Source organism: Rhincodon typus, chromosome 19, assembly GCF_021869965.1.
Source record: "Rhincodon typus isolate 14 chromosome 19, sRhiTyp1.1, whole genome shotgun sequence".
Taxonomy (NCBI): Eukaryota; Metazoa; Chordata; class Chondrichthyes; order Orectolobiformes; family Rhincodontidae; genus Rhincodon; species Rhincodon typus.
In genome coordinates, this window is record NC_063350.1 from 1,682,487 (window position 1) to 1,698,226 (window position 15,740).

Below are 15,740 nucleotides of genomic sequence, written 5' to 3' on the forward strand. Positions count from 1 at the left end.
ATTCTGACTTGGCTACGTATCATCATTTCTTTATCATTGCTGGGTGAATATACTACCAGTGGGAATGACTGGCCAATTGAGAATAGATACTGGCTGATTAGTGTTCCTTCCTCTAGCCAAGGGAAGCCTAGGTGTTTATTCTAGTGACGTCATACAACAGCAAAACTAGTTATTAAAGTCGATCAGAGTCACTTAGTGCCTTCATCCCCTAGGTCAGGAAGGGAACTACAATCACAACATCTGAAAAGGATGGAGAACACTTTTAATTTCTGTCAAAAGTAAAGACAAAAGGATTCATTTTTAGTAAAGATCACCAGCCATTCAGAATATTTCTTCATGGTATTCATGTTATTTTTTAAATGTTTAAGCAATGCCAATTAGAGAGGTGAAAGCTTGGGCCCAGCTTTTAGGGAGGTTCTCACCGTCTGTGAATGAGGTAATCTTCAAGTATATCCAGGCAGCGCACCATCTGGGAGAAAATCAACACCTTGTGCCCACCAGCAATCAGTTTGGGCAACAGTTTGTCGATCAGCACCAATTTACCCGCTGCTTGAATCATGGCCTGCAGCTGAAAATCAGGAGCATCAGGATTGTGCACTTCACGAAATTCATCCAAGATTTTCTCCTCGGCACCTACCAGGAATCAAAATTCAAATTCTGATTAAGCTCCTTACCCTTGTGGAGAAATCTGTCACAGGAATCTACGCCTATATTTAAATTTTTATTTTTGTTCCATCTCTCTTCCACAGTAGTTAATCTTCTCTCCTGAAAGCAATGACTCATACAGATTCCTCAGGACTTAGTGCAGAATTCAGACCACAATACAAGTGCTGGGTGATTAAGGAGAGATATTCACTTTATCTCAATTCCTTGCTCCTTCTCTGCAGCCCCTGCAACCTTTTCCTTTTCAACTATTATTCAATTCCCTTTGGAAAGTTATCATTGAATCGGTTTCCACCACCCTTTCAGGTAGTGCATTCCAGATCATCCTAACTTGGTTCAGAAAAATTCTCGTCATCTGCTCTCTGGTCCTTGTGCTGATCATCATAAAACTATTCCTCCCGGTTAACATCCGCAAAGAATTTCTGCTAATGATTGTGAACAGCTCAATTAAATCTCTCCTTAACCTTCAACTAAGTAGCCATTATTCATATGGACAGTTAATGTTGACAGACATTTTGATCAACAAGTATCATAATTGAGCCAGATCTGAATGTCTCCTGACATTCGTAGAGTCTCACAGTCTCCTGACATTCGTAGAGTCTCACATGCCCACAGAGTTATTTGAGAGCAATCAGGAGAGAGAACCATTTCTTACCCCAGTTGGGGATATGAAAGCAGTATTGTGTAAACAATTTCTCACATCTGTGTCTTCAAAAGGTGAAGCCTTATTTTAATATGGCCACTAGGTCTAGATACTCCCCCAAGAGGAAACATCTTTTCCACATACATCCTGTGGAGCTGTTCAGGATCTTACATATTTTAATCAAGTTACCTTGCTCTTCTAAACTTCACCAGACACAATCCTAGCCTGTCCAACATTTCCTCATAAGATGATCTGTCCAAGAATAGTATAATAAAAGTTCCCTGAACTGCCTCTAATGTACTTACATCCTTCCTTAAATAAAGTGATCAATACTGTACATAGTACTCCTGATACAATCTCACCAGTGCCCTGTGCAACTGAAGCATAAGCTCCCTATTTTATTATTCACTTTCCCTTCCAAGAAATGATAACATTCTACGAGCTTTCCTAATTACCTGTTGTACCTGCAAACTAGCTTTTTACAATTTATGCACAAGGACATCCAGATCCCTCTGCATCTCAGAGATCTACAATCTCACAATTTAGGTAATAGGCTTCTTTCTTTTTCTTCTTGCCAAACGATTCCACATTTTGCACACATTATACTTGTTTGCCAGATATTATAAAATCAGGGGGGGCATGGATAGGGTGAATAGACAAGGTCTTTTCCTCAGGGTGGGAGAGTCCAAACTAGAGGGCATAGGTTTAAGGTGAAAGGGGAAAGATTTAAAAGGGACCTGAGGGACAACTTTTTCACACAGAGGGTGGTGCGTGTATGGAATGAGCTGTCAGAGGAAGTGGTGGAGGCTGGTACAATTACAACATTTAAAAAGCATCTGGATGGGCACATGAATAGGGATTAGAGGGATTATGGGACTAGATTAATTTAGGATATCTGGTGGGCATGGATGAGTTGCACCAAAGGGTCTGTTTCCATGCTGAACAACTCTATGAATCTATATTTACTAACATAACCTTTCTATATCCTTTGCAAATTCTTCACACCTTCTTACAACTTACTTTCCTATCTTCATGCCACCATCAAATTTAGCAGTCCTTTGATCCCTTCATCCAAATAATTTATAACAACTATAAAATGTTGGCACCTTAACACTGATCCCCATGGCACACCACTCCATTCCTCCTGCCCACCAGGAAAAAGTCCCATTCATGCCATGTTTCTCTTTGCCTACCAATCTTCTGTCAATGCTAATATGTTATCCCTTACACAATGAGCTTATATTTTCTGAAATAATGTTATTAACTAATTTACGTTGCCTTATCAAATGCTCTCTCAAAATTCTAAGTATAGTACATCTACTTGTTCCTTCTTATCTACAGCATAGCTTACTTCTTTAAACAATTCCAATAAATTGGTTAAACATGTTTTCCCTTTCACAAGACAAGTTCATCTGAATATCTTGAATTGTTCTAAGTGCCCTGCTATAACAATGGCTTCTAATATTTTCCCCAATACAAACGTAAAGCTAAGAGGCCGTTAGTTTCCTGTTTTCTATCTCCCTCCCTTTTTGAATAATGGAGTTACATTTGTTCTCTTCAATTATAAAGAATCTTTCCAGAATACATGGAATTTTGGAAAATTAGAACAAACACATCAAATATCTCACTAGCCCTACAGGGCACAGACTTGTTAGGTTGCAGCTCCAACATTTTGCTTAGTACCACCTGTCTAGTGACTATAATTTTCTTCAGCTTCTCCCTCACTTCTATTTTGTGATTTACAGCTACTTCTGGGCTATTACATACATCTTGTAGAATGAAGACCAATGAAAAATACTTGTTCAATTCATCTGCCAACTAGGTATTTTCCATTTTTATTTCTGCAGACTTTCTTTTCACTGATTTAACGGCACAGTGGCTCTGTGGTTAGCACTGCTGCCTCACAGCATCAGGGACCCAGGTTCGATTCCACCCTCGGGCGACTGTCTGTGTGGAGTGTGCACGTTCTCCCAGTGTGTGTGTGGATTTCCTCTGGGTGCTCCGGTTTCCTCCCACAGTCGAACGATGTGCAAGCTAGGTGGATTGGCCATGCTAAATTGTCCGTAGTGTTCAGGGGTGTGTAGATTAGGTGGGTTATAGGGGGATGGGTCTGGGTGGGATACTCCAAGGGTCGGTGTGGACTTGTTGGGCCGAAGGGCCTGTTTCCACACTGCAGGGATTCTATGATTCTATGACCAATGTTCACTCTATTAATTCTTTTGCTTTTTATGTATTTACAGGAACTCTTATCAGCTGTGTATACTTCTATCTTGCTTTCTCTCATACCCAACCTTTTCCTCTTCCCTTTCCCTTATTTACTCTATACTTTGCAAGAAGAGCATGCTGATTGATTGGTAAGCGGACTCCAGTATAGGCATGTTATGGAGAATGCACCAGTTAAATTTTAGTACAATTAACTGCTAAGCTTTGTTTAAATTTAAACCAGGTGGGTTGAATCTCACTGATCAGGTATTGTCCTGAGGAATGAACTAGAGAATGGTTGTCCTTTTTGTTGTTAAGTTGAAACAAGCACAATTTGCATATATGTTTTTTCATCTGCAAAGAACAGGGTCCTGTTTTAATACATTTGTAACTTCCAGTTCATGAAAGCGTGTCATAATGTGGGCATGATTGACAATCTTAAATTGGTTGTTAACAGAAGTATCAGCACATACAGGATAATTTCATCAAATACAATCCAATCATGGAATTTGATTGTTCACTTACTCAAGTAGGCCACATACCGACCTGCTTGGCACACATACTAGGAACTAGACCACCATTCCTAGCCACCCCAATCCAACCATTATGCCTGTGGGAACACCAAGGCTCAAGTACTTCACTCCGAAGGATGTGGATATTTTCTAATTAACTTTGACCAGAGAAAGAAACCAGAATTGGAACAGTGCCGAGATCATAGCAAGGTTAAGGGGATGGAGGTGATTATGGAGACAGGGGTAGGGATGGCTGAGGTATGGAGAGATTTGAACATACAGATGAGAAACACTGACATTATAAAACTGAGTGTAATACACTGGACTCACCATTGATCAGGTAGGGATGGTTACAACACTTTCTCAGTTCCATCATGGTATTCAGCAGGTTTGGCATGTTGGCCTGGTTAGCCCCTTTTGCCAAGAAGGAAAAGTTTCTCTCAAGGATGGCCCTGTAGTACTTTTTTTGAATGTTAGTTAGTTCCACCTCAATGATGGTCTCCTCCTTCGGAGCCAGGTTTTTTTCCACATCATCCTTCAGTCTTCGAAGCATCATGGGTTTCAGCACTGCCTGCAGTTTCTTCACCTATCACAGCAGGAAAGGACCAGGGTAAGGACATAGTCAACAAAAGCCAGTTTGGGACAAGAGGTGAATTCCAAATTAGCACAAAGACCATTTACCATTTGAGTTGGAGAAACTGAAGATAATTTCAAACAGCATTAACAACAAAAGGAACTGAGAAAACCAACTCAACGGATAATGCCAGGATATATGGAAAACTCCTGATTACATACTGAAAAAATGTACAAGTCAGGATAGCGTGTCCAGTTAATAACGGTGGCTTGGGTTCTAAAAGCTGATTTTATTTGAGAAAAAACAGGAAACAGGATTTGCATAAAAAACGAAGCAACTGCAGATTCTGTAAATCATGAACAAGAATAGAAGTTGCTGGAAAAGCTCAGCAGGTCTGGCAGCATCTGTGAAGAAAAATCAAAATTAATGTTTCAGGTCCAATGTACGAAAATGTCAGTTTCTATGCAGATCATAGCATGGCGGTGGTGGTGGTGATGGGGGGTGGGTACAGAGTAAACCATAGGTGGGGACAGAACCCAAAGAGAGAGAACAATTGGATAGACAAAGGAGTTGATAACAATCTGGCTAGGAGGATGAATAGTTGTTAGTGGAGACTATAGTGGCTAACACTGGGTAGTGTGTAATGGCAGGCTATGAGATAACAAGGCCCGGTGCATGTGGGGTAGGGGGCTAGGACATGAGAGAGTTTAGGCCCTAAAGTTATTGAACTCGATATCGAGTCCAGAGGGCTGCAGGGTCCCCAAGTGGAAAATGAGGTGCTGTTCTTCCAGCTTGTGCTGAGCTTCATGGAACACTGCAGCAAGTCAGAGACGGAGATGTTGGCCAGGGAACAGCATGGTGTGTTAAAGTGGCAGGCAACTGGAAGCTCAGGGTCTTTTTTGCAACCAGAATGTAGACGTTCTGTGAAGTGGTCACCCTGTCTACACTTCATTTCCCCAACGTAGAGGAGATCACATTGTGAGCAACAAATGCAGTAAACTAGGTTGTGGGAAGTGCAGGTAAAGTGCTGCTTATCTGGAAGGTACGTTTGGGCGGTTGGTTACTTGGGAGGAGGTGGCAAATGAGCAAGTGTTACACCTTCACCGGTTGTAGGGAAAGGTGCTGTGGGGCGGGAGGGAGTGTTGGGGGTGAAGTAAGCATGGATCAGGGTGTCCTGGAGGGAACAGTCCCTGCGGTAGGCAGACAAGGGAGGGGAGGGAATGTGTGTCTGGTGGTGGGATCTCACTGGAGGTGGCAGAAATGGAGACTGATGATCTTCTGAAAGGACAAGGGGAACCCTATCGCTGTTGTGGGAGGGAAGAGAGGGGGTGAGCACGGAAGTGCAGGAGATGGGTCTGACCCAGCTGAGGGCCCTGTTCACAACAGTGCTGGGGAATCCTCTGCTGAAGAAGAAGGTAGACATTTTGGAGGCTCCCTTGTCGAAGTTGGCCTCATTGAAACATATGCAATGGAGACGGAGGAACTGAGGGAATGGAAGAGAGTCTTTACAGGAAGCGGGGTGTGAGGATGTATAGTCCAGATAGCTGTGGGAGTCGGTGAGATGATAGTGCATATTAGTGGCCAGTCTATCCCTAGAAATGGAAACAGAGATGTTGAGGAAGGGAAAGGATGAGTCAGAGATAGACTAGGTGTAAGTGAGGACAGGGTGGAAAATTGGAAGCAAAATCGATGAACTTTTCCAATTTAGACAAGAGATAGTCAGTCTCTTTGTGGGTACTTGGAACATTCCTTATTCCAGTCCTATTCCAGCTCCCACCCACAACTCTTTCTCCAATATATCGATGATATCATCGGTGCTGCTTCCCTCTCTTGCCTGGAATTGGAAAAATTCATTGATTTTGCTTCCAATTTCCACCCTACCCTCAAATATTCATTCTGCCTGCAAAAAAAGACCCTGACCTTCCAGTTGCCTGCAACTTTAACACACCACCCTGTTCCCTGGCCAACATCTCTGTCTCTGACTTAGAACATAGAACAGTACAGCACAGTACAGGCCCTTCGGCCCACGATGTTGTGCTGAACTTTTACCCTAAACCCAAGGTCTATCTAACCTCCACCCCTACCTTATACTATCATCCATATGCCTATCTAATAGCTGCTTAAATGCCCCTAATGAGGCCGACTCCACTACCCTCTCCGGCAATGCATTCCATGCCCCTACCACTCTCCGAGGAAAGAACTACCTCTGACGTCTCCCCTATATCTACGTCCACTCACTTTAAAACTATGTCCCCTTGTAATAGCTACCTCTACCGTAGGAAAAAGTCTCTGGCTGTCTACTCTATCTATACCTCTGATCATTTTGTACATCTCTCATCCTTCGTCGTTCTAAAGAGAAAAGCCCTAGCTCTCTCAACCTTTCCTCGTAAGACCTTCCCTCCATTCCGGGTAACATCCTGGTAAATCTCCTCTGCACCTTTTCCAATGCTTCCACATCTTTCCTGTAATGAGGCAACCAGAACTGGACACACTACTCCAGATGTGGCCAAACCAGGCTTTTATATAGCTGGAGCATAACTTCACGACTCTTGAACTCAATCCCTCTTTTAATGAAAGCTAACACACCACATGCCTTCTTCTTAATAACTCTATCCACCTGGGTGGCAGCTTTCAGGGAACTGTGGACATGAACCCCAAGATCCCTCTGCTGCTCCACACTGCCAAGAATCTTTCTGTTAACTCTGTATTCTGCTTTCAAATTTGTCCTTCCAAAATCAATCACCTCACACTTTTCAGGGTTAAACTCCATCTGCTACTTTTCAGCCCAGCTCTCATCCTATTAATGACCCTTTGTAACCTCATACAGCCTTCCGCACTATCAACAACTCGACCCCACCTTTGTATCATCCGCGGACTTACTAATCCACCCTTCCACTCCTTCATCCAAATCATTTACAAAAATCACAAATAGAAGAGGACCCAGAACAGATCCTTGTGGTACACCACTCGTAATTGAGCACCATGTTGAATATTTTCCGTCCACTACCATCCTTTGTCTTCTAAGGGTCAGCCAATTCTGAATCCAATCTGCCACATTTCCCCCTATCCCATGCCTCCTTACTTTCTGCATGAGCCTACCATGGGGAACCTTATCAAATGCCTTAATTAAATCCATGTATACCACATCCACTGCTCTACCTTCCTCCACGTGTTTGGTCTCCTCTTCAAAGAATTCAATAAGGTTTGTGAGGCATGATCTACCCCTCACAAATCCATGCTGACTATCACGAATCAAACTGTGCCTATCCAAGTGATCATAAATCCTATCTCTCAGCTTGCTGCAGTGTTCCAGTGAAGGTCATCGCAAGCTGGAAGAACAACACCTCATTTTCTGCTTGGGGACCCTGCAGCCCTCCGGAACTCAATATCGAGTTCAATAAATTTTGGGCCTGAACCCTAGCCCCCTACCCCACACACCAGACCTTGTTGTCTTATAGCCTGCCATTACACAATACTTATTGTTAGCCACTAACAATCTCCAATAAAAGCTATTCCTAGCCAGATTGTTATCAACTCCTTTGTCTGTCCTACTGTTCTCTCTCTTTGGGCTCTATCCCCACCAATGGTTTACTCCTTTACTCCTTAACTCCTCCCCCCACCCCATGTTCTGCATACAAACTGACATTTTCTATGCTACCATCGGTTCTGAGGATGGGTCACCAGACTTGAAATGTTAATTTTTCTTCACAGATGCTGCCAGACCAGCTAAGCTTTTCCAGCAACTTCTGAATAGGATTGTCTTTTTTTTGTTCCACAAATTGAAGTTCAAGTGGAACTATGTGATGATCTTCTGCTAAAACTGGATCTGATACTTTGAGACACAATGGCACAAGCTGTGTTTGGGAGAAAAAAGTAACTGCTCAACAACAGTATTTACATTGGTTTAAAGTAGCAGTTCGAAGCTGGATCTCAAACTTTCAAATGAAACGTGGATGCTGTAAAGCTAAAATGAAACCAGAAATTGCTGGAGAAATTCAGTAGATCTGGCAACATCTGTAGAGAGAAAGCAGAGTTAATGCTTTGAGTCCAGTGGCAATTCTTCATAACTGACAGTATCTAGGAAAAGGTGGTATATACATGCTGAAGACTGGGAAGGGAAGAGGAGTGAGCAGATAGGTGGTGATGAAGTCCAGAGAGAAAGACAGTTGGGCAGACAAAGGGATCAACAATGAGAAGTCATGGAAGGGGAAAAGCTGATAAATGGGGACCATAAACAGATGAAAATTGAAGAGAATAGCAAATCAGATTCATGGGGCTGCACAAGGCATCCTGTGTGTGCACGTGTTGAGATGAATATAATGGTCAACAATCACCACAACCAGATCTCCCATACCTGCTCATCAGTCTTCAGGTTTCCAAACTCCTCCAGGAAGCTTGACTCAGAAGGAAAATGAACTGGTTCGAGAAAATTCAACAAACTGAAGAGTTCTTCCACCGTGTTCTGCAAAGGGGTTCCAGTCAAGAGTACTTTGTGGTCCTAAAATTGGGAAGAAGGAAGGGTCAAGGAAGAGGGGAGAGTATGAGGGATCGAAAACACATCAGTATACACTTAGTCAAGGAAAATTCCTGTAGTACAATAGCCCACAATAAATCTCTGCTTATTTTCGAATCCTTTGAATGATTTCTCTTTTCAAAAAATTTCTAGAGCCGAAGCTTAAGCATTATAAACTCCAGCAGTTGTCAGTTTCAGTCAGCACTGGGACAAAATCACAGAGGATCTTACTATTTCAGTAAACCTAGCTTAAATTACTCAACCTCAATCATTTCCAAAATACAAGATAAACAGACCTTCTCTTTTCTATTCTTCTTTCTTCTCCACTCAAACTGTCTCACCACTTATCCCCTCCCAATTCTGTCTGTCACGCTTTTGCTTAAACCCATTGCCATTCATAAACTATTAAATCATCTGTTCATAAGATATAAATGGGATGTCACAGTACAGTTACAATACAGACATCAAATTTTTGCCAAATCCTCTCCCTACTTCTAACTAGAGGCTCAGACTCAACCACCCCTTCGTTACCTTCAGACTCAATCACACTAGTGCGTTCCAGTTAAGTTTTCATTTCACATTCGCCATAAACCCTGACACCTGTACCCTTGTTTTATCTCCATTCCCCCTTCACCCCATTCTCACTAGCTTACAGGATGGCAACACCACCTTGACCTTGTTCATTCCCATCTTGGTAATGTTTTCTTGCCCAACAATGTGACTTATCTACACTCCTCTAAATCTGAAACGTTCTTAATTTTTATTGCTCCATCACTGGCAGTCATCTCTCCAGCTGCCAATATCTTAGTTCCAGAATTTTCTCCCTAAATTTCTGCCTCTTTACCTTTTTCTTCTGTTTTAAAATGTTCCTCAAAAAGCTTTTGATGATCTGTCCTAACATCTCCTTATGGGGCTCGGTACCAGATTTTGCCTCATTAGACACCACTGGATTACTTTGGGACATTTTACAATGTCAAAGGCACTATATAATTTCATATTGCTATGTTAAACATCTATAAACTAAAGAAAGACAGATGAGTAAACTGCCCTCAGCATTAACATATAGGAAGTCATTCAACTGGACTGTATAAAGAGGAATGTTGCAGAGGAGACTGGTAGTAGGGCCACTGTTAAGAAGAAAAGTCATTCCTCTTAAGATGATGAGAACTTTTTCTCTCAGTCATTAGTACATGGAATCCTCTTCCCCAGAAAGTAGTGAAGTATGACTACTAAAATTACTTAAGGCTGAATTTATACAAGGAATTAAAGGCTATGGGATGCAGAAAGGATCTTGTTCATTGGCAGAGCAAGCCCAAAGGCCTACTCCTCAAAGTCCCATGTTCTACAGCTCCACCCATTATCCTTGGAGCACAAAAGATTATCTGTATCCTCACCAGTGCCATGAGTTTGAGACCCTCCAGCAGTTTACAGTTCCTGTTCTTCAGTCGGTGAGCTTCATCGATAATCACACAACTCCACTGGATTTTTCGCAATTCAGGACAGTCAGCCAGTATCATTTCAAATGTGGTGATGATTACATTGAACTTGAAAAGTCCCTGAATGGGAGTTCCCTGTAAAATTCAAACAGAAGGCATGAGGTTTTCACTAGAGTGTCAGAGACACTGAGGGGTGACCTGATAGAAGTATATACAATTATGAGAAACATGGATCAGGTGGATAGTCACAATCCTTTCCCCGGGGTGGAAAATATCAAATACTTGGGGCAGAGGTTTAACTGAATGAGGCAACATTTAAAGCTGTGCGAAGCAAATCTTTTTTTAATACAGAGGGTAGTAGGTGCCTAGAACACACTACCAGGAGAAAGCAGATGTAATAGTAAAATTTAAGAGGCATTTATGTAGACACATGAACACACAGGGAGTAGAGGATGCAGACCATGTGCAGGGAGATGGGATTAGTTTAGAATGGCATCAAGGTTAGCACAGATATGGTGGGCCAAAGGGCCTGTTCCTGCGCTGTACTGTTCTATGTTAACTTTGCCTCAACTCAATTCCCTCACTACATATCCCAAAATAAGCCAACTCCTGATAGTATCACCCAAACCTGCTGCTGTGAATTAGTTCTACAAAGTAGCCAGTGATCAGGAACCATACAAAATTTCATAGTGACCATATAGTACGCTGCCCCCCTTCCATGGTCAACTCTTCATGATTCAATCAACTTGCATTTGGTTTTCAGATAATTTCTTCCGAATACTTTAACATTTCTCATTCTGGGGCATCCCCCACTCATGGATGAGACAGCTACAAGGAATATTTGGCAACAATAAGTTTTACAGATCCCAGGCTAAACAGTGTTTCACAGACAAGAAAACAAAAAGAAAGTTCTAGAAATACACAGGCGAATCAGTATCCGGAGATTAGCTAATATGTCAGATTGAACTTCAATTTCTGACATTTTGTCTCAAGCCATAATATTAACACCTGAGATTTTCAGTCTCTTGGTTTCTATTCAGAGTTCCAATAGCTACTTGCTTTCCTTTTGTTCACAGTGGCATCAGGAGCCTGTAATTAGAAAATATTTAACTAAACATATACTCAGCTACAGGACTGAAGATTTCACCTCAGAATCCTTGTAGTGCATTTCGTACTGGTGAATCATCTGTCGACTGATCTGGCTGCCATGATACACGATTACATTCACCTCTGTCCACGTTCGAAACTCTCGCTCCCAGTTGGCTATCGTGGAGAGAGGTGCAATAATGAGGAATGGGCCCCGGATTCCCAACAGATATATTTCATATAGAAACGTAATTGATTGGATCGTCTTCCCCAGACCCATTTCATCTGCCAGAATGCAATTTTTTCTGAAAAATACAGAAGTTTGAAAAACCTGTTATAAGAAGGAAAAGAAAACAAATGTGGGTCATTAAAAGCTAGATGGAGAGTAAATGCAAGTGAGAGGGTTGAAGGAAGATGGGCAGTGCACAGGTCAAAGGAACAAGAATTAGTTTGAAACATAGTCTGATCTTTTCTTTCGCCTTCCTCCAAAACTATTTCTCCCATTCTGTCCTGAATGTTGTCTAGTCTGGGCTCTGACACCTCAACTGTGTGCTCGTGCTTCAAATCAAACTGAGCCAGATAATGTGGGGCTGGCTGGCTGTCAGAGAATGAAAGGGTGCATGCTCAACCTGAATGAGGTAATCTGTGGAAAGAAAGCAGAGTTAATGTTTTGAGTCCAGTGACATTTCTCAGAACTGGACAGTGACTAACAAAGGTTGGGTTCGGGTGGGGTGGATGGTGTGGGAATGGTTGTGGAGATGGACATCCACATTGAGAGAAAAAGACAGAAAGATAGTTAGGCAGACAAAGGGATGGGACGGTGAGTGGTAAGTACACACTAGGTGGAGTCAGAGCCAGAGGGACAGAAAGACAGAAATGGCTGGAGAAACTCAGCAGATCTGGCAGCATCTGTGAAAAGAAAGCAGAGTCAATGTTTCAGGTCCAGCGACCCTTCTTCAGAACTGACTGTAGCTAGGAAAAGGTTTGTATACATGCTGAACACAGGATGGGCATGGGAAGGTAAAAGAGTAAACAACAGGTGGAGATGGAGCCCAGAGAGACAGAACGACAGTTGGGTAGACAAAGAAGTGGATAATGCTGAGCCGCGGAGAAAAAGGAGCTAATAGCAGGGATTCTAAGAGGGTGAAAATGTGCTAGCTGCGGTGGAAGCAGCCCATGAGATGACAAAGCCAGATGTGTGGGGGTGGGGAAAGATTGTGGGAGGAGGTGTTCAGGCCCTAAAGTTGTTGAACTTGGTACTGGCTCCCAAAGGTTGCAGGGTTCCCAAGCAGAAAATGAGATGTCGTTCTTCTAATCTTCTGCTGAAGTAGCAGACAACAGGAAGTTTGGGGGCATTTTTGACAACAGAATGTACGTGTTCTGCAAAGTAGGTGCCCAGTCTGTACTTTGTCTCCCCAGTGTAGAGGAGACCACTTTGTGATCAGCGAATGCAATCGACGAGCTTGAGTGAAGTGCAGGTAATTCACTGCTTCACTGGAGGATGTGTCTGGACTCAGGCTAGTCTACTGTACTCCCTACTCACAAGGTGGTCTCCTCTACAGAAGGGAGATAAGTGAGGAGGGAGGAAGTAAGCAGGCAAGTGGTACACCTTCTGCGATAACCTCTGCAGTTTGGGGAGGGGTTAGGAGTGCAGGGAGAGTGTAGGTCTTATGGAATGGTCTCTGTGGAATGTCAACAAGGGAGGGTAGGGAACGTTTGCCTGGTGGAGGCATCCTACTGGAGACGGCAGAAATGGCAGCTAATGATCCTTTGGATGTGGATGCTAGTGGGGTGGAAAATAAGGACCAGAGAAACCCTATCAAGGAACAGAAGGTGACGGCAGAAATGCAGGAAGTGCGTAAGACACATCTGAAAGCTCTGTCACCCATGGTGTTGGGAATCTTTGGTTGAGGAAAAGGGTGGACTTTTCTGAGAATCCTTACAGAAGGTGACATCAGAATAGATGTGACGCAGATGGAAAAATTGGGAGAATAGGACGGAGTTCTTACAGAAAGCTGGTGTGAAGAATGTATAGCCAAGGTGAATGTGGGAGTAGGTGGGTTTGCACTGGATATCGGTGGCCATCCTATCTCCAGAAATGGAGACAGATGTCAAGGAACAGAAGGGAGGAATCAGAGATGGACCAGGTGAAGGTAAGAGCTGGAAAGTGGAAGCAAAATTGATGTATGTTTCCAATTCTGGGCAAGGAAAGGAATGCAGCACAAATGATGTCTTAGATGTACTGGAGGAAAGTTGTGGGGAGGGTACAAGTAGGAATAAAATAAGGAATGTTCCACATAGCACACAAACAGACAGGCATAACTGGGGCCCATGCAGGTAGCCATGGCCACACCTTTGATGTGAAGAAAGAACAGGAGTTAAAGGAGAAGTTGTTCAAAGTGAGAATGAGCTCAGCCAGGCAGAGGAGGATGGTTGTGGATGGGGATGGTTCACTTTATCCCCCACTCACCTACACAATATCTCACAGAGAGATGACACTATTGCAAAATGACACAGAAATGCAATAGCAACTGCTGACTCTCTGCACTGCTCATAATTGCGCTCTTGTGAATTGCTGACAGGGATAGTGCAACAGACTAGATATTGCTTTCAGTATCCCAAAGCTAGAAACTCATTGGTCTACACGTTTAGCTCAGTTTCTTCTGCAGATATGAAGGAAACCTTTGGGCAATTTGTTACCAATCACTGGCAACTATTGTCTTTAGTTGTTTTTGTGATATGAGCATTTCTGGTAAGGCCAGCAATTACTGGTCATTCCCAACTGCTGTTGCAAAGGTAGTGGTGAGCCACCAGCTTGAACTGCTACAGTCCATTGCTGTAGGTTGGCCCACAATGCCATTAGGGAGGGAGTTCCAGGACTATGACCCAGTAACATTGAAGAAATGACAATATAAATACAAACAGATGAATTTGGAGGAGTAGGCTATTCCAGTCTTCTAGCCTTTTCTGACATCAAGACCATGGCTGATTTTACTACAGCTTCAAATCCACATTCCTGCCTCCCCCATTATATACTTCCAAGTCAGGATGGTGAGTGACTTGGAGGGGATCTTGTAGCCAGTGGTATTCCTATATATCTGCTGCCCTCATCCTTTTCAGTCAGGTGTTGGAAACCTGCAGCTCATTAAGTATTAGTTCTGTTCTCAAGCTTGATCAAACATATTTTTCAACTGTCTAGATAATTAAACACCACCACCCAAGAGAAATCCAACAACAGAAATCACATTATAGTGTAAGACAATTATTTAGTTTCCTGTCTTTTTCCATATTGTATATTTTCTTACATCTACAAAAATAAATACGCCCATCTCCCATGTTTTCCCATTACTATTGGTATTTGAATAACAATATTGTGCACTTCTTGTAAACATTTTTAAAAATAGCTCTTCGTGCTATCAAAGTTGACAAGTTCTAGATGGTACGTGTACAATATTAAAAGCTGGATAAATGCAGCACATCTGTGGAGTTAACTTCAATTACTAATCCGAACAAGGGTTCAGATAAAACGTCCTCAATCTGAAATGTTAACTCTTTCTCTCAACAGATGCTGACTGACCCTGCTAAGTTTTCCAGCTAATTTTCTGATTTGAGTTCCAGCATCTAGTCAAGAGGAAGAAGGAAGCTTACTTAAGGAGGAAGCAAGGATCGGACAGGGATCTAGAGGGTTACATGGTAGCCAAGAAGGAACTGAAGAATGGATTTAGGAGAGCTAGAAGGGGGTGTGAAAAAGCCTTGGTGGGTAGGATTAAGGAAAACCCCAAAGCATTCTATAATTATGTGAGGAACAAGAGGATGGCCAGAGGGAGGATAGGGCCGATCAGGGATAGCGGAGGGAACTTGTGCGTGGAGTTGGAAGTGGTAGGGGAGGTCCTTAATGAATACTTTGCTTCAGTATTCATCAGTGAGAGGGATCATGTAGTTTGTGAGGACAGCGTGAAACAGGCTGATATGCTCGAACAGGTTGACATTAGGAAGGAGGATGTGCTAGAAATTTTGAAAAACATGAGGTTAGATAAGTCCCCTGGGCCAGATGGGATATACCCAAGGTTTCTACGGGAAGTGAGGGAAGAGATTGCTGCCCCTTTGGCAA

The 15,740-nt window shown here is 42.7% G+C and overlaps 1 protein-coding gene across 4 annotated transcripts in view; it reads right to left on the bottom strand.

The window, feature by feature from the left end:
* chd6 (chromodomain helicase DNA binding protein 6) overlaps positions 1-15,740 on the bottom strand; it is a 234,949-nt gene that overhangs the window by 62,663 nt on the left and 156,546 nt on the right. For all 4 annotated transcript variants that reach the window (XM_048608166.1, XM_048608167.1, XM_048608165.1 and 1 more), the window contains 5 exons: positions 11,691-11,934; positions 10,502-10,678; positions 8,949-9,092; positions 4,351-4,606; positions 423-633 (listed from right to left, as the gene is read on the bottom strand). In XM_048608166.1, coding sequence (XP_048464123.1) covers positions 423-633; positions 4,351-4,606; positions 8,949-9,092; positions 10,502-10,678; positions 11,691-11,934 — 1,032 coding nt within the window. The remainder of the gene's footprint in view (positions 1-422; positions 634-4,350; positions 4,607-8,948; positions 9,093-10,501; positions 10,679-11,690; positions 11,935-15,740) is intronic.